The sequence below is a fragment of the Accipiter gentilis genome, chromosome 9 (genome assembly GCF_929443795.1).
Source record: "Accipiter gentilis chromosome 9, bAccGen1.1, whole genome shotgun sequence".
NCBI lineage: Eukaryota > Metazoa > Chordata > Aves > Accipitriformes > Accipitridae > Astur > Astur gentilis.
In genome coordinates, this window is record NC_064888.1 from 44,241,551 (window position 1) to 44,267,078 (window position 25,528).

General features: G+C 40.1%; 1 protein-coding gene across 3 annotated transcripts in view; it reads left to right on the forward strand.

The window, feature by feature from the left end:
- The window catches only part of INPP5A (inositol polyphosphate-5-phosphatase A), a 259,792-nt gene that overhangs the window by 219,864 nt on the left and 14,400 nt on the right, over positions 1 to 25,528 (forward strand). For all 3 annotated transcript variants that reach the window (XM_049811311.1, XM_049811310.1, XM_049811312.1), the window contains exon 12: positions 13,069 to 13,142. In XM_049811311.1, coding sequence (XP_049667268.1) covers positions 13,069 to 13,142 — 74 coding nt within the window. The remainder of the gene's footprint in view (positions 1 to 13,068; positions 13,143 to 25,528) is intronic.

Consider the following 25,528-nt stretch of genomic DNA (forward strand, 5'->3'; position numbering starts at 1 on the left):
TTCTGACCTGTACAAATAGGGCAAGCTACGCTACACAAAATCTTCAGAAAATTTTGTGTGTTCTGCGGAAACTGTGTGTGTCAAAGTTGTTTGTGCAGGCTGACAATGTAGCCAAGGTTCCCCTTCTTTCTTCAGTCCTTTCCTCAGGGTGACTGAATTTTGCCTTCCTTCCTCATACCCAAAATAAAAGAAGACAAGGGATTCATCTTCTGCGTCTCAGCTTTTTTGAACACCTCTTCGTGTTTGCCCTAGTCCCCACCTCTCGGTTTTGCTGCACTCTATCAATTACACGCTGTGCCTGCTCACACAGTGTATTGCTACTTTTTGCTTAGGAATGGGATTTACAGAGGATCCATGACTCTCCCCTTTCTCTCTTCTCTCCTACCTATGGCTTATTCTCTTGCTGTTCGTAGAGGACTGGGCTGTTTGGAGGGCTGTCTGCAAGGATCCAGAGCAAGGAGGACAGCTGAAGCCCTATAACCCTCTCTGTTTTTAAGCTGATTTGCACCTAGGAGATTAATTCCATGTGAGAATCTGAGATCTCACTCAGTTCTTGAGGTCAGAAGCGTTTGATGAGTCAGACTCATGAGAAGAGTCAGGATCTGTTTCTCCTTTCAGCATCTGTTGACATCCATCCTGTTTTTTGGGACTGCTGTCCCTTCTCACAGCATGCATGGCACATATGCTCACCATGAGAAGTATCTGTGTAGGCAACATATCTTAAAAACACAGTTACTGGGAGATAAGCTGATTTGGGGTTAGTTTTTTAAAAAAATTTACAAGGTGAATGCATCCTTGGGAGATACGTAACGTTTCTTTCACTGATGTTTTGCAGTTTGGGGGACATTTAATTCAAAGTAATAATACTAATCCCAATTCCTGTTTCCATACTAATCCCATTCTTGTCCCAGATTTTCCTCTTGTGTATTAGTATAATAATTTTTTTAGCTTTTTTTAAAACAACTCAAATGTGTGTCATTTTTATTTTTTCCCAGTACATTTCCGAAGCTGTGCAAAGCTATTCTTGTTGCTGCCGTTTACCACATCCCAGTGGTATTTCGGGTGACTGCTGGTTGACTTTACATACATGGACGTGGTGCGTGAAGGCATAGGCAGAATCCCACTTAAGCACATTCCATTTCAAAATCAGCAGTCATTTCATTCATGCATCAAGAAGCGGGAAATCTTCCAGATCAAACATGGAAGGAAAAGATAAACGATATAATGAGCCATTGGAGATAATCTAATCTTCATGGTCTAGTTAAACACGCAGCACCATGATCACTAAAAACAAACTACCTATCTAAAAGGATAAATGTCTCTGTGCCGAATTCAACCCAAAAAATCCATCGCATCCTTCATCAACCGCCGGTCTTGTACCAGCCTGACAGAAATTTAATTCAAGCTGGCTCCTGAAAATAATTATTGTATTTTAAGAGTAGTAATCATTGGTCGGGACATGATTGAATGTGTCCATGCCTATTGACTTTTTCTATGATTTATAGCTTTGTTTAGTCGATATTCCCATCGAAATTGTATAATTAATTATAAGTGGGGCTGTCAGGTCTGCAGGATGGAGTGCCCTGATGAGTATTTGGGAAGATTAAATTTTCCTTAGCTGTACCAATGCAAGGCTTGGGAATTTTCACAGCACTATGGCTGTTGGATAAAGATGTTTTCTGTGTGTTTAGCAACTGCTTTAGCTCAAAATCCATTGATTTTTCTGAGGGTATTTTTTTTTATCAGTGTGGTGTCTCTTCAGTAACATTGGAATGTGTACAGATGTGACAAGACCTGACAAATATTTATTATCAACAGGCTACTTTATCATTATCCATACACAGTTATTCCTTCTTTTTTACATTGCAATCAACAAAAAGAATCTTAGGATATATTTATAAAAATGAGTATTTTTTTTTATGAAAAATCTGATATAGATACAAATTATCTGTTCAACAGAAATTCAGTCTGAAATGCATACAGCAGTCTGTCAGGTCTAATTTTTCCAAACTAATCTGTATCTTATCCAGACTTATCTGCAGCTTATTCCAACGTTAACTTAGCAGTTACCTATATTTATTACCTGGAAGTGCAATGACCATTCTGCATCATTTTATTTCAGAAAGGAACACCCAGATTTATCCAGCTGTGTAGTGATAGCAAAAAAAGAAAACCTATTTGAAAATAGCTGTAGCAATAATGTAAAATTGTCTTAGTATTTAATTCGTATGTTCTGAATTGCACATCAAACTTGTAGTACATCAGATGGACCAGGGTGTAACTCCCATAACTACAACAGAACTACCGTGTCTAGCTGCTATGGGGAAGGGTGTTACGGAGTGGCAATGAGGAAGGTGGGAGAAGAGGAGGTACAACATGTACAGTTTCACTTAGTGTCAGACAGATTCCAGTTTAAGTTGTTGCTTTTGAATTAAAAAAAGTTTAACACCTCTGACTTTGACAGTAGGATATAGCCAAGCTGTGCCGTACAGCACTGTTGTGTCCTCCTGCTCCAGAGACTTGCCCATGAACAGTGGTTAAAGAACAGATGAGGCTTCTCTGATCTGAACTGGTTGCTTACACCCTTCAAGAGGCAGCAGCCCCAAGCTGGGAACAGCAACCATGTCCCAGCCACTCCTCTTTTGTGCTCCTGCTCCTCACCCACCCAGAGACCACGATGAGTCCCCACGCAAGGGGGGACTTGGGGAATGCCCAGGCCTTCTCTCTGGGCTTCTGGGGTGGGTCTGCAGTGCTGTCCACTCTTCTGGCCTTACGCTAACTCACCAGTACATTACTCACACAAAATTTGGTCATAGCTTTGGATTTGCCAGCTCTCAAGTGATAAAAATTAGCATGCCAATGCTTTCAGGAGAGTAGCAGTGTGCAGGGAGTCCTTGAATAAATCTATACTTTTACTGTTCTTGTTTCAAATTCCTTAATCATTTGTGATAAATCAGGCTATAAGTGTTTTTTTCAAAGTATCTTGTGTTTAGGAGTTCCCTTTTAATTTCAAAACAATCAAAAGAAAAGCAAGCCAGAGATAATTATTTAATGAAAAAATTACAATCATGTTATTGATTTGTACAAAAGAACCGCAAGCTAAATGCTGTTTCTTCAGTAGTCAGTTAAATAAATATATAGTAAGAATGTAGGAACTCTTAATGACTACAGAGGAATGATTTAGTTATTAGGAATAATACTATAATCTTTAACCACAGTTGGAAATGAGAAATGGTGCATACGTTCCTGTCTTTCATATGAACCATATTAAAGAATCAATCCACATAGAAGCTAACGTACTGTCCTTAAGATTTTGACCACAACTGTGTAATAAAAGTAATCAGTGAGGTAATTGTCTTAAGAGTTGAACCTGGTGTTGTTCCTACTAAAATGATATTCTCTTTTGTCCGTTGATGTTCATGGAAACTGGTGACTAATTCTATAGCTGTGCTTACACCGGTCATCACTCCTTCCTGCTGTCCTCTGCTGCCCTTGGGCAGCGCCGGCCCCGCTCTCGCAGGGACGTGTGTCTTGGCAGTCCGTGATCTCGACTGCTCCCCTGGCCTCTGCTGCTTGGAGGTAGAAGAGGTCAGACTGAGGGTGCCAGCCGCACAGTAGCTCCTGGATAATCAGATGGTTCAGAGGACACTGTTGTTGTTACCAGCATTAATTCCAAAACAGATTTGAGATAGTTACACAGAAAAGCCCAGTGATCTCCAGCCTAGATATTCATGAAATGGAAGTGGTTCGATTTCTTACTTTAATTGTTATTATAATGGAAAAAAATAAGCAAAGAGCTTCATGCTGCTATCAGTGGTCCTTCAGCAGTCCTCTTGCTGCAGAGAACAAACAGTGAACTTCTACAGAGAGCACATTCTTACTGGATTTCTATGTTTCAAACAGTGAAATCAGCCTTCGAGGGTAGGTTCCCTTTATTCTGTGTGTCTGTTTAGCTTGAACTGATATGGTCTGAGAAGAAAATTACAATGTGCTGTAAAAATGGACTGAGTTATAAAGGTCTTGTTCTCCCTATGCCAAGTAATGATTTAAAGTGATCTGTTATCATGCTAGTTAACTTAAGAGTTGTTATTACAAACAGTTCAGGCAAACATACTTTTAAATAATGAGTAATTTATTTGTGGGTTTTTTTAATATTGCCAGGAAATCTTGAAAAGATACGCAAATTGAGAAGAAAGGTTTAGTCCATAAGGGACCTTTATTAAGCTTTTTGTGAGAATATGTGTGCTCATGGAGGTTAAGGATCTGGCATCACTGAAAATGTATTAATCAACAGACAAGATATAGCACAATGCACTCTTCCCAATGGCCTTGGCTCTGACCCTTTTAAAGATAATGGGAATACTGTCCACTAAGAACTAGATTAGGACGATCAAATGCATTTCATCAGGGTTTGACTTGAACCATGATCCCAGAGGTGAAAAGGCAGAGGTTTATCCACTGAGCCAACCAGCCCCTGTCCAGATAAAATCTTGAATATGATGTATAAGGGCAAATTAGGATAGAGGAAGGAAATTGATTGCTTAGGACAATTGTTACCTAGGACTGGTCATAAGGAAATCCTATGCATCCTGAAACTGCCTCTTTTATTTAAGGTGGTCATCTGAGATGCCTGATTTTCATAAAGTACTAGTAGGAAAATGGCTTCGAGCACTATTCCTTTACTCAGAAACAGTATTCCCATGGTTGGAATTGCATTTGCTTAAGTTAGTGGTTAGTTGATATGCCATTGGACAAACTGCAAAATGAGTAATAACAGAGATAGGAAATATTATCAATAAATTGTTCTCACTAGCAAACATAAATGTAAAGCCAGATTGCAAGCAGAAGTCAATCCAGATGTGCTGGCTTAGCTATTTACCACCAGCTTCATGTTCCAGATAAATGTATTATTCTGGTGTAGAATTTGCCCATATCACAAAGTTAAAAATATTATTTTGTGACCTTTTGTCCCCCTGTCCTGTTCTATACAGCTATTGTAAGTCCTAAGGCTAATTCAGATGTACTGTGCTATATTTATTTTTTTAGCCATTGGTAGTTGTTTAAGGATCACCTAAAGAAGAGGTCCAACATCTGTATTTGTACTCTATAATTCAGCCTGTAGTCAGTATGATCTGCTAACATGCTTTGGCCTAGGGGCGCCCTTTTTAACCTTTGTGACATGCAAGAGGATGCAGAGACATGGGCTCTGGTCCCTGGTCTTAGGACTGTTTCTGTATTTAACATTACATAGGTGTTGAAAGAAAAACAGTATAGGAAGAAGAGGCTGGAATTCAGATCTCCTCTGATCTCAGGAGTGGCCTTCGGCATCTCTCACTGCCCTGCTGCTTGCAGGCATCTGCGTGCCCGAGCCTGGGCCTGGCAGGAGGTGCTCCCTCCCTGCCTTCCCTTCCCTTCCCAGGCTCCTCCACCTGCAGGCGCCTGGCAGCTCCAGAGAGGGAGGGCTATGAATTTGAATCCCCTCTGGGACAGAAACACCTCAAATTTTAGGTGTCTGGAAGTTCTAGATGACCTTTCAAGATGCTCGATTGTACATGGGGAAGACAGCGTGGATGCCCGGAGCTCCCCAAACACCCTCTTGGAGTGGGACGCTGGGTATTCAGGTGCCTCTGGGGTCCTGCCCATTCCCCAGAAATCTCGTGTCAGCCAAGCCTGCCTCATAGGCCTTGTTCAGGAGAAGTTTTAACCCACAGTGGGAGTTTAGCCCAAGTAAGAAACATGGATCATGGTCTTTCTTCAAGAAAGATCCATTTTTCTTCACTCTAGAACTAATAGTAAAACTGTATTCAACATATTTCCATGCTTTTTTTCAAATTGCAGCTCACAAACTGACAATTTGACAGGACAGTACATGCTGGTTTTAACTCCCTAATGGTAGAAATTCATGTTACGTTTTCACAGTAACAGACATGTAAAGTTTCATGAAGTAATCCACTGAATCCGTCACATCTGCAAGCAGGATATTCCTAATGAAAATCTTTTTGTTTTAAAATTAGCATACACTCAGTCATTCTTGCCATTTTGAATGAGCTATATTACAAGCTGTTGTGCACAGTTTATGAATTAATTACAATAGTGTTAAAGTGTCTATTCCTGTAACGTTTTGAAAAAGGCAGTTTGCACGAATGCAGTTTTGCAGAGTCAGTATTTTTAAATCAAGGTAGGCACAGGCATCCCAGGAGAGCGAGTGTCAAAATCTACTTTTTACCATTAGAAAACAGGAAGCAGGCATTCAGACTTTGACGAGCTGGTAGAGTCACTGAAGAGCAAATAACACTCTTTGGAGAAATCAGGCTGGAGCATAGGATGATGGGAGCTGTAGTCTCTGTGTTTGAAAGCTGTGAGCGGTTGTGCTGCATTTCAGATGCTTTGGGCTCTTCGTCAGGTGGTGTAAAGCGGGAGGGATGGGACCCAATTTGCTTCTGCAGAGCAGCATTTCGGCAAGGAGCCCTTGCGATGTGACAGGGTGCTTTTCTTGTCAGCAGAATGTTAATGCAGGTAACTGCTGCTGCATGAGTGAGACGCTATACTCAACCTGATTCAGTGCTTTTAACTTCTTAACTAACTAGTTTATTCTTTACATATTCTTAAGTTTAGTCTCCTTATTGAGAACTAATCACCTGAGTAGTACAACGGGATTCTGGGTTGGTGGTGGTTTTTTTCAAGTAACAAAAATACACCAAGGTAAGATCTGGATTCTCTGCTGCATGTTGCTGATCAGAGGGGTGACTGAGCCCTGGGGTTTAACTTCCAGCTTATCCATCCTGGTAATTTCAGCCTGAAGTCCGTGGACATGGATTGAAAGGATCCACACAGGGCAATTAGGAAAACCAAGATGATATGCAAAATCCGAGCCTGTGAAATGTCTAAAAGGGCTACAGGCTCCACTGGAAAAATGTAAGGGCTACATAATTGGCAAAGTTCGAAAGCACTGTTTTATCCAAATCAGTGTTCAGGTGTGCGTGTCTTACAGGACCAACAGACATCATAAGGCACTAAGTGCCTTTCAGAATGAGAAATACTGCAGCACGTGAACTCTGAGAAGTGTTTGTGTTAGACCTTGACGCTAGCTGAAAGCCCCGAGTCTCGAGCACATTCCTCTGCAGCGTGCTGGGCGCTCAGCCTGCCCTACCCATCAGCTGAGCACACCACTGCTTTGGAAAGTCAGTACGGCTTTACTGCGTCTGGTATCATGGTGCTACGCCTCCACCGGTAAAGGACCTGTGCCTTGTGGTCCTCAGGGCTCGGGCTGTGCAGCTGCAGCCATCTCCACCCCTGCCTGGGCCCTGCAGCACAAACCAGGCTCGGGCGGTATGAGGAGGATGAGAAATGTGGGAATGTGAGGCATCAGGCAAGGAGACAGAAAAGGGAGCTCTAATGACACAGAGCCAATAGTAGTCTCCAGTAATTAGTCTAGTGATCAATAGACATCAAGGGAAAGTGTGGTTCTTTCTAGACATTTTAAGCAATCTAAATATTTCCATGCTAGAAATACTATTTTTAAATGCATTTTCCAGAGCAGTTTTCTGAAAAAGTTGAAATACTTAGTAGAAAATGTTTGTGTCCTTTAAACCATTGGAATGTCCCCTGAGAGAGAGAGAGGCATATTGTCAAAACAAGAACAAAACAGCGTTTTCCTGGGGGAGCTTCCACTGAAATCAAAGGTTTTCTGAATTAGTACAGGCACAGGGAGCCTTTGGTGCCAACAGTCCTATACTGCCTGTGCCTAACTCTTCTAATGCTAAGAAAAGTATATTTGGTGCAGTTTCTCTGGGTGCCACATACCCACATTTATGTAGGAGTTTATGATTTGACAACAGTGCCTTTCAGGATGCGTAGACAAATTCTCAGAAATATGCAGAAATATAATAATCTTCAAAAGCAGTGTAAGTGGTACATTTATATTCAGTAATTTTGGCTTTTTTCTGTGAAACACAATTTTAAAGAATGGCTTCATGAGAGAAAGGAAATTAAGATTCAAAATATACAGTAATGGATCATTTTACAAAGTCTTAACAAGAGAAAACAGTAGCTTTAAAATAAGGCTAGAGCAGAGTTGTGTATGACATTTTCATGGGTAAGTAGGAGGGATCAGCATTTCCAAAGACCTTTGTTTGAAGTCGGTAGACTGCTGAATCAGTTTCTAAATATTTTTCTTTGACTGGGAAGCTGGATAAAATTACTGTATTTCCAAAGTCTCTTGAAAAAAAACGTGTGCTACACAAGACTGGCAAAGGAGGTTACAGTGACCAGTGTCCACATATTTTAAGCCTTTAAGGTCATTTCTGTATGCTTATCTCCTCTTTTTGGTCTGAAACTTCATTTCCCTTTCACAGCTGTGAATTCTCTGGTGGGCCCTGCAGATGGATTTGATAAATGCTGCTAATATCACCTTCTGATCTACCAATGCTCTGACTTTGGTCTGTAGGTCTTGATGAGTAATTGCCGTTGTTCTACTCCAATGACTGAATTAAGTTGCCCTGTTTTAAAGGGTTCATACGTGTGTGATTTTAGCCAAGGTGGCCCATTGCAGCATACCAATGGACACTGACCTTTTAAGAGTGCCTCATCGCTTTAAACTGAAGCAAGCAAAATTACCCTGATTTCTACAACTGGCTAAACTCTGCTATAATCCTTTGATTACTGTCAAGCTACAAATATCAAAATTTAGTATTACAGATAATTGTTATCTTTGGCCAAAGCACACACTGCTTAGCCACATACGGCGCCATGAGCTATAGGGACAGTGAACTGCAGCCCATACTCCAGCCCTGGGACGAGGGAGCTCACTGGAGTCCCCATCGGAAGGACTGCACTGTACTGAGACCATCCGTCCAGCGCTACGCAATTTTTTCTTTCTGAGTGGCGTATGGGTTCTGCAGACAGTGCCTGTGCAGGACTGCACGCCCTGGTGTCATGCATTGCCTTCTTCTTCACCCTTGTAAGTAAAGGTTCTTGTACATCAGAGCGCTGACAAAAAAAGGGGGAGGTAAAAAGGAAACTCTTCAGCAGCTTTTACAGGCGACACAGTTGCTTGGAAAAACAACAGTTTCTGTAATTCCCTTAGGAGGTGATGGGCACTGCAACTGATACAGGCAACAGCCCCAAATGCTTTTAATTCTACTCAAATTGAAAAGGGAACATCTTTTACTGCAAGTGCAGTCATTCTTTAATTCTGTGCAGAGAACTTCATTGATATCAAGCCAATTCCTATTCGGATCAATAGAAGCTTGAGTATACAAATTAATTGAAGCGTTTGGCTCCTGAAGTTTGCTAAATGGAAATACATAACTTCAGACTGCAGAATCCTATCAATAAATGTAACCTGTTTTTAAAAATCATATTCCGCCCTGTGAGTTTTTTCTCACAGTCAGAGGCCAGCAGATGCATGCTGCGTGCCTTCTTACACATACTGCATGGCTGTATTCCCCGAGGCGTATTATTTCTGTGTCTCATGGGGTATTAGCTAACTATAGATATATTAGTCATATGTATGGATGGTATTTTCATTTGGAAGATGTTAATCAAACGTTCATGTTGGGCTGGTCACTGGACAATGTAAAGCAAATATCTTGACATAGTATCAGCAACTCAGTGGTTACAGCAGATAAAACATAGGCCCTGCATCATCATTGCTATCATTTAGGTATAGATACATTGGTGACATTGAGTTGGGGAGAAAAACAAGTCTTCTGAACTGCCTATGACATATAGTTCTGGAATTAACTTCCAGCCACAGCATTTTTAAATCTCTGTGTAATTGCTCAAATTACCCCAGCACATCATGTAACACCTTAAAGATTTGGTTCTTAAGGATGATCTTATAATGAGTAAATTAAATAGAACAATATATTGATTTTTAGGCTTTTAACTTAATTTCTTTGTAATTTTTAAGGCATTTAGAGTGACATACTCATGTTTACTTTTAGAGCAATGACATTATTCACAGTCCTGTTTAGTGTACAATATGGAAGTAAGTGAGCAGTTTGTGCTGAAAATTGCCATGAACAGGGTATGTTCTGTGTGGGTTTTTCTAAATACAATGTTACATGCTTTAAAAATAAAGACATTACCCCGTGAGATTCTGACTGCTCCTCAGTATCATCTTGCCTATATTAATTTACATTCATTTTCTGTAGTGCCAAGGAGCTCCAGACATCCGTGTACCTGTCATAAGGCAAATACAATTAAATGATGGCTGTGTCAGGTCCCATTCCTTCTCTTATTAGGTTGCATTGAGGGAAAGTGACATTTATAACTGTTTGTGACAAGACCTAGTGAACGCCTTGGTTTTTCACCAATAATCTTGCATTTTGAGATTACAGGCTTAAATGAGAACCCAAGTGCTTTTAATACCAAAAAAAGTAATCATGCTCTTCTACTGAAAAATTAACTGGAGTTTTCTCAAAATGCACAGTTCAAGTTTTCATCATTTCTCCCCCTCATCTCCCCCACTGTCTGCAGTGCTACCAGGTAAATAAAGAAAAGGTGTTAGGTGGGTTCACACTATGCAGTCCTGAACACACAAATAACTTGTCATTGCCCTTTGTAAGAATGAGCAGATGTCTGTTTGCATAGTTGTGGACACATTTGAACAGAAGGTTACAGATACTGTAACATAGTCACTTAACATCTAGGAAAAAAATAAATAATTTGTTAAAATTAAGTAATTACTTAAAATTTAGCACAAAATAAAAGTTCATGCAAATAATTCAGTGAAAATATTTAACTGTTTTACATGTGAGGATGAACTGTCTACAACAAGCATTCCCTAAATATTTCTTCTAGGCACCTGGTTGGGCTTTGCCATCCAGCTGAGTCATCGTGAGTTTTTGGCTTTGTCATTTCAGGTTAAAGATGTCCCTCTACCTGGGGAAACTTGGGGAACTGATAGAGAGCACAGCACACAATACAGTCTTGTTCCTATTATCTGTCCTCTCTGTCACCAGTGTCAGCAGCTCATCTGCATAGCACAGACACAACTAAACAAGCAACTGCAGCAAATAAACACATCAGAAACTTCTTTGCGTAGTAATGCACATCAGAACGCTTAGTCCTCGAAACCTCAGCCTTCATTTAGTTTGCAAATATCATCATAGCAAGAACAGTCCAAATGTATAAAATTTTGAAAGTGTGAATTAGTGTGAGAGGACAATGCATCTATTTAACATCGCCAGCCCTTGGAATGCCCATGACTAATTTATACCATTGTGTTCTATGGAGCATTGTTCTTTTATTCAGTCCTTGCAGTTTTCACACTTCAGAAATAGCCCTCTTTCTCCTGATGCTTCCACTTGCCTGCTCTGATCTCTTTACTTGGCAGCAGTAGGAAAAATGTATTTGCACTGTATTAATAGACATCTATTTCAAAGAAAAGTTTTAACTGGGGATGGTACATTTTTTTTCCTATGTTTTCATAGCCAGTTTGTATGTATGTATTGTGGGTATACATGTATCTATACATACTTAAATATAGGATCACAGCCTGGAAACATGCATGATAACCCATTTTTTTCTAAAGTATGTTGAGATTGCTTCAGTAAGAATAGTGACTGAACCATCCCAACATTTTTAGGGTTGAGCTTATTATTAGATACATACTGTAAGTTTCCACACAGATGTTTATAAATATTTATCCAAACATCTTGGCTTTTGATCTCTCAGGCTTTTGATCAGATGTTAAAACATGTACAAATTATCTACAGTTACTTGTATTGCGAAATCTTTTCCAGCGTACCATCACAGAGTTTGGTGTCAGATGCACTAAAACAGGGAAAGCTGCCCATTAATTGGCATCTTCCTTTAAAAGTATGTACATATAGCAACACGGCAAGTAGAAACTGTAGAAGGCCGTGTGGGCCTTAGAGAGGTAGCTAATCAGCAGTGCAGGTGGTTCAGGTAGCTGCTTTTCACACAGATAATTAATGTGTACAAGTAGCTGCTAATTGCACATTTCAGGAATGATTTATGAGGTGGCAGAGGGGAAAGAGGGGGACAATCTAATTTCTTTGGGAACCTCTGCCATTCATACAATGGTATCAGCACAGCTGTGAGATGGGACATGATTAATGAACAGCGGGCAAACACGCCGCCATCGTACGGGATACTGTTTGGATGACACGCTTGTCAAAATAGAAAGTGGCACTTAGAGCAACGGCCAGTAACAGTGCAGATTATGAGCTTCTTGTCTTTTAACTCGCTAATTCACTCGGACGTCAGGCTTAATACCAGCCGTGGTTCTGAAATAAGGTCGTTCATGTCCATCAGAACAATTACTGGTTTAATGTGGACGATTATCATTGACTTGTTATGAGCAGGTTTGTGTTTATGAACAAAAGACTGCAGATATTTATTTTCTCTGTAGAGGCCCGGGGGAAAACAAATTTGGCAAGGACTAATATTTATACAGGACATTAAATTTAGACTTATGAACATCTCTGTTAAATATTGCTTCTAGTACTATATCTTGGCTGCTGCCTGGGAACACATTTTACCTATTGTCACGTATCCCTCTTTCTGCTATCTGACGTGCACCACCCAAAATAGGTGTACAAAAACACTGCTTGTCTTTGCTTAGGAAGAGTGATGTGCACATCCTTGTGTTTGTTGTACCTTCTTATCTGAGCTAAAGATAATATAAAGTAATATGATACTTTTTGCTGGCATTTTTGTGGGCTGATTAGCATATCAGTTTGCTGTACTTTTTAATGCTAGTCTAGTTTATCTTTAAAAAGATTGCTAATAAAATTTGAAAAAAAATAGCCATCTTGAAATACTAAGTGTACATATAGGTCACTGCTGCAAAAAGCCAGTGTTATTGTGTTTCACTGAGATGAGAAGGAACATTTTGCACACTTTTCTCAATTAACTGTTTATGTATCAAAATACTACTGACTGTTTTGCACTACGTTTTAAAAACTATTACATGAGGGATATACCTTAAGCTGTGTAATCAAAGTCTCTATTTATTTTCTTTTATATAATGTAGTATTTTTAGATTGCTTCAGTTCAACATTAAAGAGTGAATACATTTATTTCTATCTTTTATAGCTTTTAGAATTTGACAGAGAGCTGTCAGTCTTTAAAGACAGATTGTATGAACTGGACATCTCATTCCCTCCCAGGTAAGATTCATATATAATCCATTTATTTATTTAACTAGCTAGCTAAAAGATACTTGTTACTAGCACTGTAGGTAAAATGTGAGTGTTCCCATACATACTGTAGAAATGATGATGATCTTCATTCCTCTCATAAATGTTTAGTCTTCCCACGTCCCCTGTACCACTCCATAAACAGTGACAGTGCAGTCCGCATGCCGATAGTGCTGTATAGCTCATCATTTGGATTCAGCTGATCCTGTCTTTTATAGCTGCCCTTAAAATAGACCTGACGTGATTGTGTGCTAGGAGATGTGTAGCTACTTTTAAGCACTGGACCCAGATAACCTGTTAAAGTACTTTATTGCAACCATAAAGGCAGTCTTTGCCTCAAGCTGTTGAAAACTGACAAGCAATGGCACTCACTAGCAGTAGACTCGAAGTGGGGGTGCAGAGCCTAATGCCATCACTCAAGGGGGGATCCAAAAGGAATATCAGGAAGGAGGACAGGAACTTAGATTCTGCTTTTTCAGTTTCAGTAAACATGCCACGTAAGTGCTAAGACTATTAGAATAATTTGGCTTTTTTAATACACATGCATGATTTTAATCAGCTGTGTCCCTTAGGTGAATTTTAGCCATGAATAGACAAGTATTACTATCAAACAAAACCAAGATTTTTGCAAATGGCAGTCCTGTTCAGGAGAAATCTGTGGAAAATTTGGTATAGTTTTAAAAATGTATGGCCCCTTTCCAAGAAGGAAGAAGTCAAATCTCACAGTTGCTTTTAAGGGAAAGAAATACTGCATTCGCAAGGAAAGTTAAAGTTCAAGAAATCATAGATAAAAACATACTTTTTATATACTTTTTTCTTTTTAATAGATAAAATATCCTTAAATATTGCTATTTTGTCCTTTATGGACAGATAGAAAAGTATGATGTTTTGGCATACACTAAGAAAAAATTTGGAAAGCTTGCCTTTTTGTTATCATAATCTCATTATTTCTCACCAGCCAGCTGCGATACTGATTATATTGATCCCTTGGGACAATGGAAGTATGCATGGAGAGGTTACCGCCGCTCTAAATTGTTCTTATTGATTGAGTATGATAACAGAAGACCAGCAGTGTGTACATCTCTGAGTGTATTTCATTAGTTGTCTACCTGGTCAGGGTAAAAGGAGGTGAGGGGAAATAGAGAGAAATTTTTTTACCAGAAATATGCTTCTACTTGATTTCACCAACATCAGTGCTTTCAGCCAGAACAAGGTTTGGCAAAAATACGTTGTTGCATTGAATGGTTTGCAGATTCTTCAAACATTTCTGTCAATATGGTTTGGTGTCATTCTGCTCTCAAGCAAAGATCAGAAATTCGGTTTGAGTAGTCTTTGTATCTAAGTTGTGCTTTTCATCTGTGTGTGAAACATCTGGCCAATGTTTAAACCCTTGAAAAATTTCCTCTCACAAATACATCCAGATCTCAGTAGAGATTTCTGTTATTATTTTAGTGGTTAAGTTTCTTGCAAATTAATACCTAGACTGGATACAACCCAGGATTTTCCTCACAGCTACCAAGGGCTGTGCCCTGTGAGGTGGTGGGCAAGTAATAAATGAGACTTCCTCTCCTTTACATCTCGTTGGAGCAAGGAGTGGTGGGAAGTCTTTGTGAATGAAATACAGGTGGAACAAAAGGCAGAACAAAAACTCTACGGGAGCCACCTGGTAGCTGTGCAGGGAAGGGCACAGCTAGGATTCAGAAGGGTGAAGCCTCAGGCCAGCACTGGGTCTCCAGGCAAGGAGACTGAGACTTGCAGAAGCAGCCAGAAGAGGAAAGCTCTAGAAGTTAGATGATAAGAGACTAGGACAATGAGGCAGGGCTGCAGAGGAGGGAGGACTGGGCAGGGATGATCTGGGGTACTGGGGGAGAGTGGTGAAAACCATAGGAAGAGCGAGATGGCCGCAGGATGCTGCCCGTGGGACATGACAGCGAGTTGGTCTTGCCCTTCCCAGGTGAAAACGAGTAGCTGGGAAAAAGATTTTCTGTGTCGCTTCCTAGCACTGATCCACAGAGAGTGGTAGACTGCTGATGCCAGATGCTGGAGTACCTAGGAATCCCTGCCAGGCCAAGGTAATGCCACTTCTCCTTGAGATATGGCCAGAATGGAGCTTGGAAGTGGCATAATGTCAGACTGTATAAAAAGAGAAAGAAGCCTTGGGGCAAAATGGAAGATGTTTGTTTGACAAAAGAATTAGAAGTTAAACTGGGAGAAGTTAAATAGGGCTTGTGAGAGCTGTGACTGAGAACTGCTGACGTTGCTACAAAACCAGCAGTGAGTTTTGGGGGAGTGGATAGGAAGAACCATATGAACAAGAGCAAGAAGAGGTAAATTAAATATTAGTCAACTGCATTTATACTCTCTGCTGCCTCAGTATCTGAATTCTTTGGCACAGAGCATTAACATCGAAATGATATACTTCAATAACATTAACATTTTAAGCTACTGTATGTACTGTATGAGTCTATTATCATCTAGAACAAAAATACTAAAAAAGTGCTACACCAGAGATGAACCCCTGGTAAAAAAAAAAAAAGGCAAGACCAGGTGCAAATGTTCCATCCCAGAAATCCCTGTGGATGAAACGCAGATTTTGACTTTGTCTAATTGAGGTAATGAGTGAAATGAAAGAAATACCCTGTAATATGAGCTAAGTATCATTTCTTCTTCCCTCCCCTGCCCACACGCTTGCAGACTTGGCTAGGTAATTACAGGAGCCGCTCTCTGAGGCCATAGCGCCGTCATCAAGGAGGACAGTCACCAACTTCTGATGGCAACTTATCCGTTGCCAGCTCCTTCTTTCTAAATTTTATTACTTGCTTTTGTTTTCTTGCAAAGCCAAAGCCAAATCTAGCTCATACTCTTGTTTTGTACACACCACCAATATTAGAGATTAAATATTTCAGTAAGTACAATTTTGGCTTGCAAAGTTAAAGTTGAGGCAGCTGAGCCCTAGCTGTCATTGATCTGCATTACAGGATGTGATGGACTCAGGTCCTGCATTCACTGCCCTCGCTACCCCAGAACAAGGGGCTGTCATACCCTTGCTCTCGGCATGATGCCTGCCATGGGCATTTTTGTATGGCTCTGCAGGATGCGGCACCCTGGCTCCACAGCTGCTGACAAATCCTGCCCGGGGCAGTGGCCAGCAGTCAGATTACTCTTGCTTCTGACCAAGATCCTGACCACTTCTTGCCATCGAAGATCCCATAACATTTTTGCAAGAGCATAGTCGTCTAGACAGATGTTCTGGCCGAAGTCCCGGTAGTTGGATTCCACCTCCCCAAACGCACTGTTACTTGAGTTCAATTTGGTGGTATTCCTCACTTCCTGCCCCAAACCGCTGCGCAGCGTGCTGGTGCTGTGCTGATTGCTGCTGCACTGCAGTGCTAAGGGACGCTGAACTCAGCAGTTATCTGCAGACCGCAGCTCTCTAACTCGCTCGGATGCTTGTAAAAAAAAGATCTACACTACCAAGGTGGAAGCAGACACTTCTGAGCAGGGACCCTGGCCAAATCTTGGGAAACGGTCGTGAAGGGTTGTTTCCAGCTTCACCCATTCACCTCTATTCCCACTCAGTTCCCAACTTCGGGGCTTTGAGAACAGTCTGGGGAGTGGGAAGGGGGGTACGGCGTAACGTGGCAAACCCTTCCTCAGCCTCCAAAGGCCCACAGAGAACCAGCCCTGCGGCTGCTGTTCTCACCTATGTTGAAGGGGAGCAGTGAAGGGGATAAACGTGCAGCTTTGCCTGCTACTCACTCTGTTTCCTTCTTACAACTAAGTAATAGTAATAATAATAAATAGAAATAAATTTTTAATATACTGAAAGCTGGCACTTCCTTTGTGGCATGGAAGGGATACTAACCCTGAGTTTATATAACACAAAATTTCTTTGAACTTACACAGAGACTATTGAAAAAATATGAGAATTGAATATGAGAATATTGCTAAAAATATAAGATGTAAAACCAACAAGCTAAACTCATGCATATAAAAAGAGCAAATTGGCTTGACGTTAGGGTGCTTCTTTTCACCCATCCCTCCTCATGTTCTGGGTTATATGGCAAGGGAATCTTCCGTTCTGTAGTCCTTGCACAGGTGCCAAGCCTCAGTAAGAAGTCTTGCCTAAGTGAAGTACTGCAGAACTGGATTTATGGTTGTTAGAGTTACTGCAGGTCAGTGTCCTATTTTTGTTCATGAAACTAAGCACATTGATTTTCCTGGAAGAAATAATATGATTTCTTTTTCTTTGTATTGAAATAATGACCACAATGTGCTATTAACTGCAAAACCAGGTATTTTGAATAAGCAAAAAGCAGTGGGTTTAATGTAGGACATTTTCTTTTTAACTTAGAATGTTTTCATTCATGCGACAAAGAAATGAAATGTATGGCCTAAATGTCTTGGTTTCACTTCCTAGTAGTTTTTCATCCATTTTTCCCTCATTTTTTTCTTGTCTTTCAGAAAAAAAAATAAAAATCTGTAGCTTATCATGACTTAGCTGCTTTTATATACTGTTTGTAAATACAAGCTTAATATATATTTGTCATATATCCAGTCATCCTAGATTTTGTATTTTTAACCAAAGGAGGATAGGATCAGTCCTGTATATTTAGAAACTACTTCTTTAAGCTTCTTGGTATTCTTCATTAGAAAGTGTGTGGTGCATCCGTTTGTTCTGCAAATGCATCAAACAAAGCCTTTTTCACTGGAGGGAGAGACAGAAAAAGCTCTAGTCACTTTTTGTGCCAGGCTTATGGGCTTAATTAGTGAGCATTTGAATTTAGAAGGAACTTGTAAGCAATTGTAATGATAGCCTCAAAGTAGTACTTCAGAATTTGTTTAATACATGATATTTGAATTACGGTCCATTGATTCAGTCTATGAATTACTCTCTACTTCTGTTCTTGATCCATGGTGTTACAGTCTTACGTCATGGGATGCTGGCCAACAACTGAAGACAGAGTATCTTGGTTAAAACGGTACTCAATACATCTCGTACTACGTTTCACATCTCTCAAAAAATGAAAGATCATTTAGGACAGTTTTCTGTTTCTTTCATTTGCTTCATCATTTGTGCATACAATTAATTGCCTGATTTGCACACAGAGTTCTACAAATCAATAGCACAGTTGCGTTCCTGTCTTTCTTGTAAATTTTCCCTCAGAAAGCATGCTTGAGATTCAGTGTACTCTTGAGATAAATGGAAAAGGTCACATCCCTTTGAGTTGCAGCAGACTAAGTTACTTATAAATTCATTTTTTATCAGCATAAACTGTTTATTCCCTGGACTTTGTCATGAGATCTTATTGATACACTACCATAGCTGGTCTGGGGTTGAAAGCTTTACTCCTTTGAGTCGGTGGTATTTTTGTGGTTAACTTCAGTGGGGCCAAAATTTCACCCTAAGCAGTTTTCTTGGTTTGTTTTCACACCACTCGTAAAGCAGCATTACACCGTAATCCAGATACCTCAGGTATAAATATGTCTAGGTAGAAACATGCTGCACTGTTATTGACCCATGTTTTACCTTGCTTCCCAGCGTAACACTGAATGCAGCATGAGATCCTAGACCTAACCTCCCAGCCAGTGCTGGCTGGGGACCTGACATGTCCAATGTTGGACAACCAACTCCAATTCTTCATAAGAGAGCTTTGTTTCGAATGAAAACAACTGGGTTTGTAGCATAAAAATAAGCAAAGTCCTAATTAAAGTAATAAGTAAGAAAACAGTCTCTTTTCATGGTGCCAGGCGTTACGGTGAATGCATAAGATAGAACGCCTTTCTTCTAGAGGAAAGCCTTGAGTTAAGCTAGCTCTGAACAGCGCTTTTGTCATAAACTGCAGGCAGCAAACCCAGTCCTGAATTCTCACACCTTGGTCCCCATTCCTGCTTATTTCAGCAGCACCATCACACGTTCATACACTGTACGGATCTCCTCTTCAAGACTGCAAAAACTTGGTCATAGACAGAGGGTGACCAGAATTGTTTTTTCTCTAATAGTATTTTTCTCATTTACAACTGAAAAGGTATTTTGGAATTTAATTTTAAATTTGAGCCTGTGGTTACAAAAAATGAGGGTAAACATATTGCTGTTCTAGAAAGTATTTGGAAGTTTTGGTGTCCTCAGAGTGCTTACATACTTAAGAGTACGGACTTAGAAAATAAGCAAATCTGATACTTGCATATTCTCAGTTTTCATTTAAAATTATGAAAGACGTTCTTCGGTTGCAGTGATCTGAATGGAGAGGACGTTTTTGTACGTTCTGTGTTTTAATTATTTTGTATTACTATATCTGCATCTTTTGCAATTAATTTCTCTGTCCTTTCTCCTTAATTTCAGATGAAGCCATGACAGTCATGTAGGCATATATTTTTATACTGATAAAAATTTTTCTTAAAGGAAATCACTATACTTTGCTCTTTAGATGAACCTTCTTATAAGCATGTCGTTACCCAAAATTTTCATACTCCATTTTAAAAGTTATAATACCTTCTTGTAGAGCACCATAAGTTCTGCATAACATCACATCACGATACGGTGCTGTTCACTGGTTCTGGTTTGGAGAAACAGCCGGTGTCCGAGCTCGGCAGTTTGGCACAGGCTGCCAGCAGTGGAACAAGCGGCACTCTGGTGCCTTCTGCTTTGCCGCCGAGAACGCAATGCCAGCTGTAAATATACCTTGCTTGTGCTCAGTAAGGTATCCGTAACGCCAGGCACTACAAGCCCTGGCGCTGCTCAGCCCCGTCATGAATTTGGCTTTCCCATGTTACTGGTGTCCCTGGAGCCAGAGAGACGTGATGCTGCCCTGGGGACGTGCTCACGGTCCCGCCGGGCAAGGGGCCAGGGGGCTTGTTTAGGCGCAGGCGCAGGACACACCTTGGGACACAACTGACAACGGTGGGCTTGGTTCTCAGGGGAAAGGAACTGCTGAATTGACTTAATACGTTGATAAAAATCTCCCATATTCATAAATGTTAGGGAAACTGACCTTCCATGAGACTTTACAGGAATGGTAGGGAAGAGTTACCACTCTTGCTGTCTAGGATTTAGGGAAAATAATAAAGAAAAGAGTAGGAAGTGAGAAAAACAAAACAAAAGGCATTTTTTATGTGCTTTCTTATAAAATACGCCATTTAGAGTATGAAAAAATGCAAATTGTCTGTTATAAAAAAACCTCAAGATTCTTCTTATCTTTTTATCTAGGGACCTAGAATTCTTAAGTGGTCAGACCTTCTTGTTTGCAGTTTTTCATTACACTGAGATGGCATTTCAATATAAGTAGTAATAGAAATGTTGACTTCTTGAGTAATTTTGTAACTATAAAATGCCATAATGAAATGATGATGTGTTGTAATACTTTTCTTCACGCATTTATAGTTGTCAATTTCATTACGCTCTTCAAAATTCATGTACAGTGTGCTTTTCTATAGTTTGTTACCTTCTCAGCTGACTGTAAACTACATTCAATAATCAGTTGAGTAATAATAAGAGAGCACTTAACTCTTACCACTTGTTACAGAAAACATCTCAGAAATCATTATTCACAGGTCTTGGCAAAAAATTAGATCTTTGTGTATTTCCAGCTACTGTATCATGCTCTTTAATACCAGCTTTTAAAAACTGAACTTTATATACAACTTTTCTTATTTTCTTCCCAGTCCCTGTGCTGATGGTTCCTAAAAATAAAATTTTGATGTTGTAATAAATATCAAATAAAAAGTTACTTTTTAATTCTGTGGAGAGTGGAGACCCCGTACTGAGTCAATAATACTTTAAAATATTTCTTTTTAAGCTACTGACTTCTTGTTTGTCTCTAAGCAATAGTACAGATAATTCTGAAAGGAAATTGAAATACCAGAGGCCTCTTTCCCGGCATTGCTCTATTTGCCAAGTTTAGACAGCCATGGAGAAAATAAGAACATTGCTGTACAGCTGTCTTGTCACCGTTTGGTGTTTAAAAAAGAACTGAAACGAAGCTGATGCCCTCCATAACAAGTTAATGCAAATACTCTGTGCTTTTTGATCCTTTGAGGGAGGACCCACCTTTGTTGAAACCCTCTGTAGGAAGGTGTGTTAAGTTGTCTATCCATTGTGAAAGACTGCATAAAAACACAGTGTAGCGAAATTAATATAACCTTGTAGTCCTGGCTTAAATCACTAAAAGCCAGGACAGTCAATTCTATATTTAGAAAAGCTATTTTTTCAAGGCTTTATAAGTTTATAATGACCATTAAAATTTATTGCAGGTTGAAACTTGACATAAGAAGTTTCAAAACAAGAAGTAAAATGCTTACTTCCCTTTGGTTCACAGCAAGATCTCAGAAGAAAAGCACCCTGTTGCATGAGTATTTTCCTACCCATATAGCATACCTCCTTTGGGTTATTCATTTTGAATATAGCAGGCACCAAGGTCAAAAAGACAAAGTACAAAAGTAGAGGATGCTGTCACCCCGTGGCCAGCCATCCGCCTGTAAGTGGAGGAGCAGAGATGAGTTCTGCTCTCAGGGTTGCTTCTGCATTTCACAGGAAACAATCACTGGACAAAATATGAAAAACAATTCTAGGAGTGGAGACCAGAGCCTTGGCATGGTTGATAAGATGGCAGGCAAATGAGGATTTTTAGAATTACCACTTTGGCCTTGATTGGGTATAAATTAAATTGAAGTTCTTTGGTTTTATCTAGCCAGTAATCCACCATTTGACTTACTTTCTGCCCTTTCAAAACAGTGGTTCACTAAGTTTTCAAACTACTAAGCAATGCACAGATGGCATTTGTTGGATTTTACATAAATATGTTAATATTTTTAATAATACATTAATTTTGGTACGTATAGATCATAATTATATATATAATAATAGTTCTGTGAGAATTTATAGTTATAGTGTATTATAGTTATAAATCGAATTGTAGCTATAAATTGAATGGTATTAAGGCAACACAGTAAATTCATGTTAATGTATATGCAAGTGGGTTTCCGCAAGGTCTTGATAGACTCTGTGTTACTGAATGTTAGCTTCAGGACTCTTTCCAGTCAACTTTGTATGGGGAGAAGATTCCAAAGCCACTTCTGAACTCTCCTACCAGCCACATCTAAAAATAGCATTTCTGCAGGCATACTTCTGGAACTCAAACCAAAACAAACCTATTGTTCTTCTCCAGTGCAAAACTGTAATTTAGTTTAAGACCATATGTCTGCTTGATCTTATGTGAATTTTTCATCCTGCCCTGCATGACCATCCTGCTGCGGCACAGAGGGAGTGATGGTCAGGCAGCCGCCCCTCAAAAACATTCAGAACAAAGCCTTGACTGAGCATAGCACTTACAGCATCTGCTTAATTTGCAAGGCTGTCAATTATCTCCTCTGTTCAGCAGGGCACTTAATATGTAGGCATTTCTCTAAATTCCTCTTCAATTCTGAGTTCCTTTTAATTCTTTAAGTATGTGCTTATATTGCATCAGTTTACCGTCCTGTATAACCCGTGCATCACAGAGAAGCATGCTAGCGATGCAGTGAATGAACTTCCAAAGAAAAAACTCTCAGCCTGCTAGCTCATGACCTGTATGTGCTGAAGGCGTTTTACCCCCGGTCAGCAGCCTCTGCCCACCGGAATTGCCCAGCACATTCTTGCCCTTCACAGTCGAGATCACCAGAAACCAGCCACGGGAGAGGTGTCTGCAGAAAATGCAGCCATCTCTGCCAGCCGGCAGGGAAAAGAGAGTTGGGGTCACTTGTTCCTCTCCCCAGGCAAGAGGCTAACCTCTTCAAAGGCCACCCCTTTCCTCATGGGTCTTCCCTTGGGCTGAGAATGGGAGAAGTAACAAACCACGCTGCCTCCAGCAACAGCAAATCCTTCCTCAATCCTCCTGAAATTTGCTAAAAATGAAGGCAGGCTGGAAGAGGAATTACAGCTTAATATGAAATCACAGGCTGCCTTACAAGTCTGCTATCTTTACACAGATAAAAGACCCGTTCTAATGGAGTATTTTTCAGACATTATTCACCCATTCCTATACTATATTTTGAGGCCTTTTACTTTATGTAGTGAATATTCATGTTTTCATCTCATTACCCTTTGTAATCTAATGTAGCCCATAGCAACCTTAGCCACTGGAGACTAAATACAATTCAGAATTTTAAACTCTGTAAGCTCTGTCAGTCACAGGCTCAACAGCCTGGCCGTGAGCAAACAGCAAGCCCAGTGTGAGGCTGGAAAAGAGTTTGTGGTAGTCAGCAATCATTGCAAAAGGCAGTAGGTGTGAAAAAAGAAGTAACAACATTGTGGTCAGTCAATATACAGGTGGGCAATTGTTACCTTTATCACTGTTCTCCATTAATTATTATAATTATTCTTGTAGCTGTTGTATAGCAAAGATAGGAGCTGACTTTAGCAAGAGTTCACACCCACCTACAAGGTTTGCTTTCAGATAAGTCTGCATGCACAGTAATCTCATGTATTAATCATTCTCTTAAAGGGACCTATTCTTGTTTGTTGTTGCATTAGGCTGTCATGTAATTTACTGGTTGGACATATGTTTGCGTCTTAGATATCCTCTGTGTGGTATTTTTATCAAGCAGACCCTCTGCACCAGCAGTATCTTGGCTTTGACACCTCTCACCAGGAGACAGGTTGAATCCCGCTTACTCTTGGAAGAGTGTTTCTCCTTTGGAATTCCCTCTGGCTCTGGTCCCTTATTCTGTGAGAATCCTGTTTAGTCTATAATCTGTTTATTCTCTACCCTTGTATTTTGTCCCGTGACCTTTTTTTATTATAGTAGGTTGCACAATGATACATATATTTTTTCTGGTCTAATTTGCACTACAGAGTGAGCTAGTCTGCTCTGCATGAAGCAAAGCTGTTTCCAAATGCACTCACTTGTTCCTTCCCTCCTGCAGAGACCGTCCAGAGAAAAACAGCTCTGTCTTTTGTACCCAGCCTTGTGGGTGCCACTGTACATACCTAGGTTGTCACCCTTGGGTGTGAAATGGGAAGACAGGATGATGGGTTAGATTTTGATAGGCTGCCTTTACTTACCAGTGTCCTCACCAATTGCCCTGCATGTTTTCAGAGTATGCAAACCGTCTGCTGCCAGGACTGGTGCAGTACTCCCAAAGCAAAACAGGATTCCCATTTCTTAGAACATTACCTCAGTAACACTCCTGGGTCCTTTTGTCTCACAAAAGGGGGAGTTATGCACTCAAATAGATTAAAAATTGTTAAAGCCCTAGATGATTTTTATGCTTGCTGTAACAGTTACTTTTATAACACATGATTTTTCTGCCAATTAAGAAGTATTTTCCACTGAATAGAAATACTTTGTACTCGTTAATGCACTGTAAAACACCTTCCAGGTATCAGTGAGTTATCCTGAATCGCCAGCAGATCCCTCAGCCGCTGAGGAACAAATTCCCACAGGACATTGTGTAGTTGTCAGGGTTCTTCCAGCATTGAAGGCACATTCTGGAGCACAGAAACAGCTTCCCAGCTGGAAGCAGAAGAGACAGCTATCATTTCCTCCAAAACAATTAGAATTTAATCATTAAAATGGCTTTTAGACAGATCTTATCCCCATTTCTCTCCTCGCATTAAACCAGTACCACTCTCACCATCATTCTCAATTCATTTCCAAATTAAAATAGGGCGTTTCTTTAATTTATGAGGAACTGGACAGAATTACCCAAGTAAGCAGTTCTGTTTGCTTTAAGGAATTGTGGCAAAGGGAAAAATAAAGGAAAATCAATGAAGTAAAAAAGTTTCAAGGACTGAATATTATTGCGTGCCATGTGTAAGGTGAGGATTACAGACCATGCTGCAAGCAGAAAGTAAAGCAAATTCTAAATAGATTATGGTCTTTGCTGCTAACCAGGCCGTTCATTGTATTCTTGGCTGAAAGTGCTGTTAAAAAGCCCGGTGGTTTGGAACCTGAACCCTGTCCCATGTGTTGCTTCAGCTTTGCACTGATTTTTTTCCAGTATGAGAATTTGTAAATTATAGCCTCAGAGTAACTTACTCTAAGCCAGGCACGTTCCCAGGAAAGACGTTTAGCTCCATCACAGTCACATTCAGTAACATCAGACTGTTTTGCTGAAACAAGCCAGTACTGGGTCCTTCCCAACAAGCCAACATTATTGATAATTACATTTATCCACTTGTAATAGTAGCAGTATTACATACATTTAGTGAAGTACAACATTATTGTTATTAAAGCAATAGAGCGCGTTGCTCATTGTCCACTCGCTGAGGCATTAGTATTGCTGAATAACCATTTTTGTTAACTGGGCCTCCCCACGATGCTCGTATTGAACAGAAAAGCGTAGCCCACCAGTTGCTATTAGCTGTGTGTCGGCCTCTT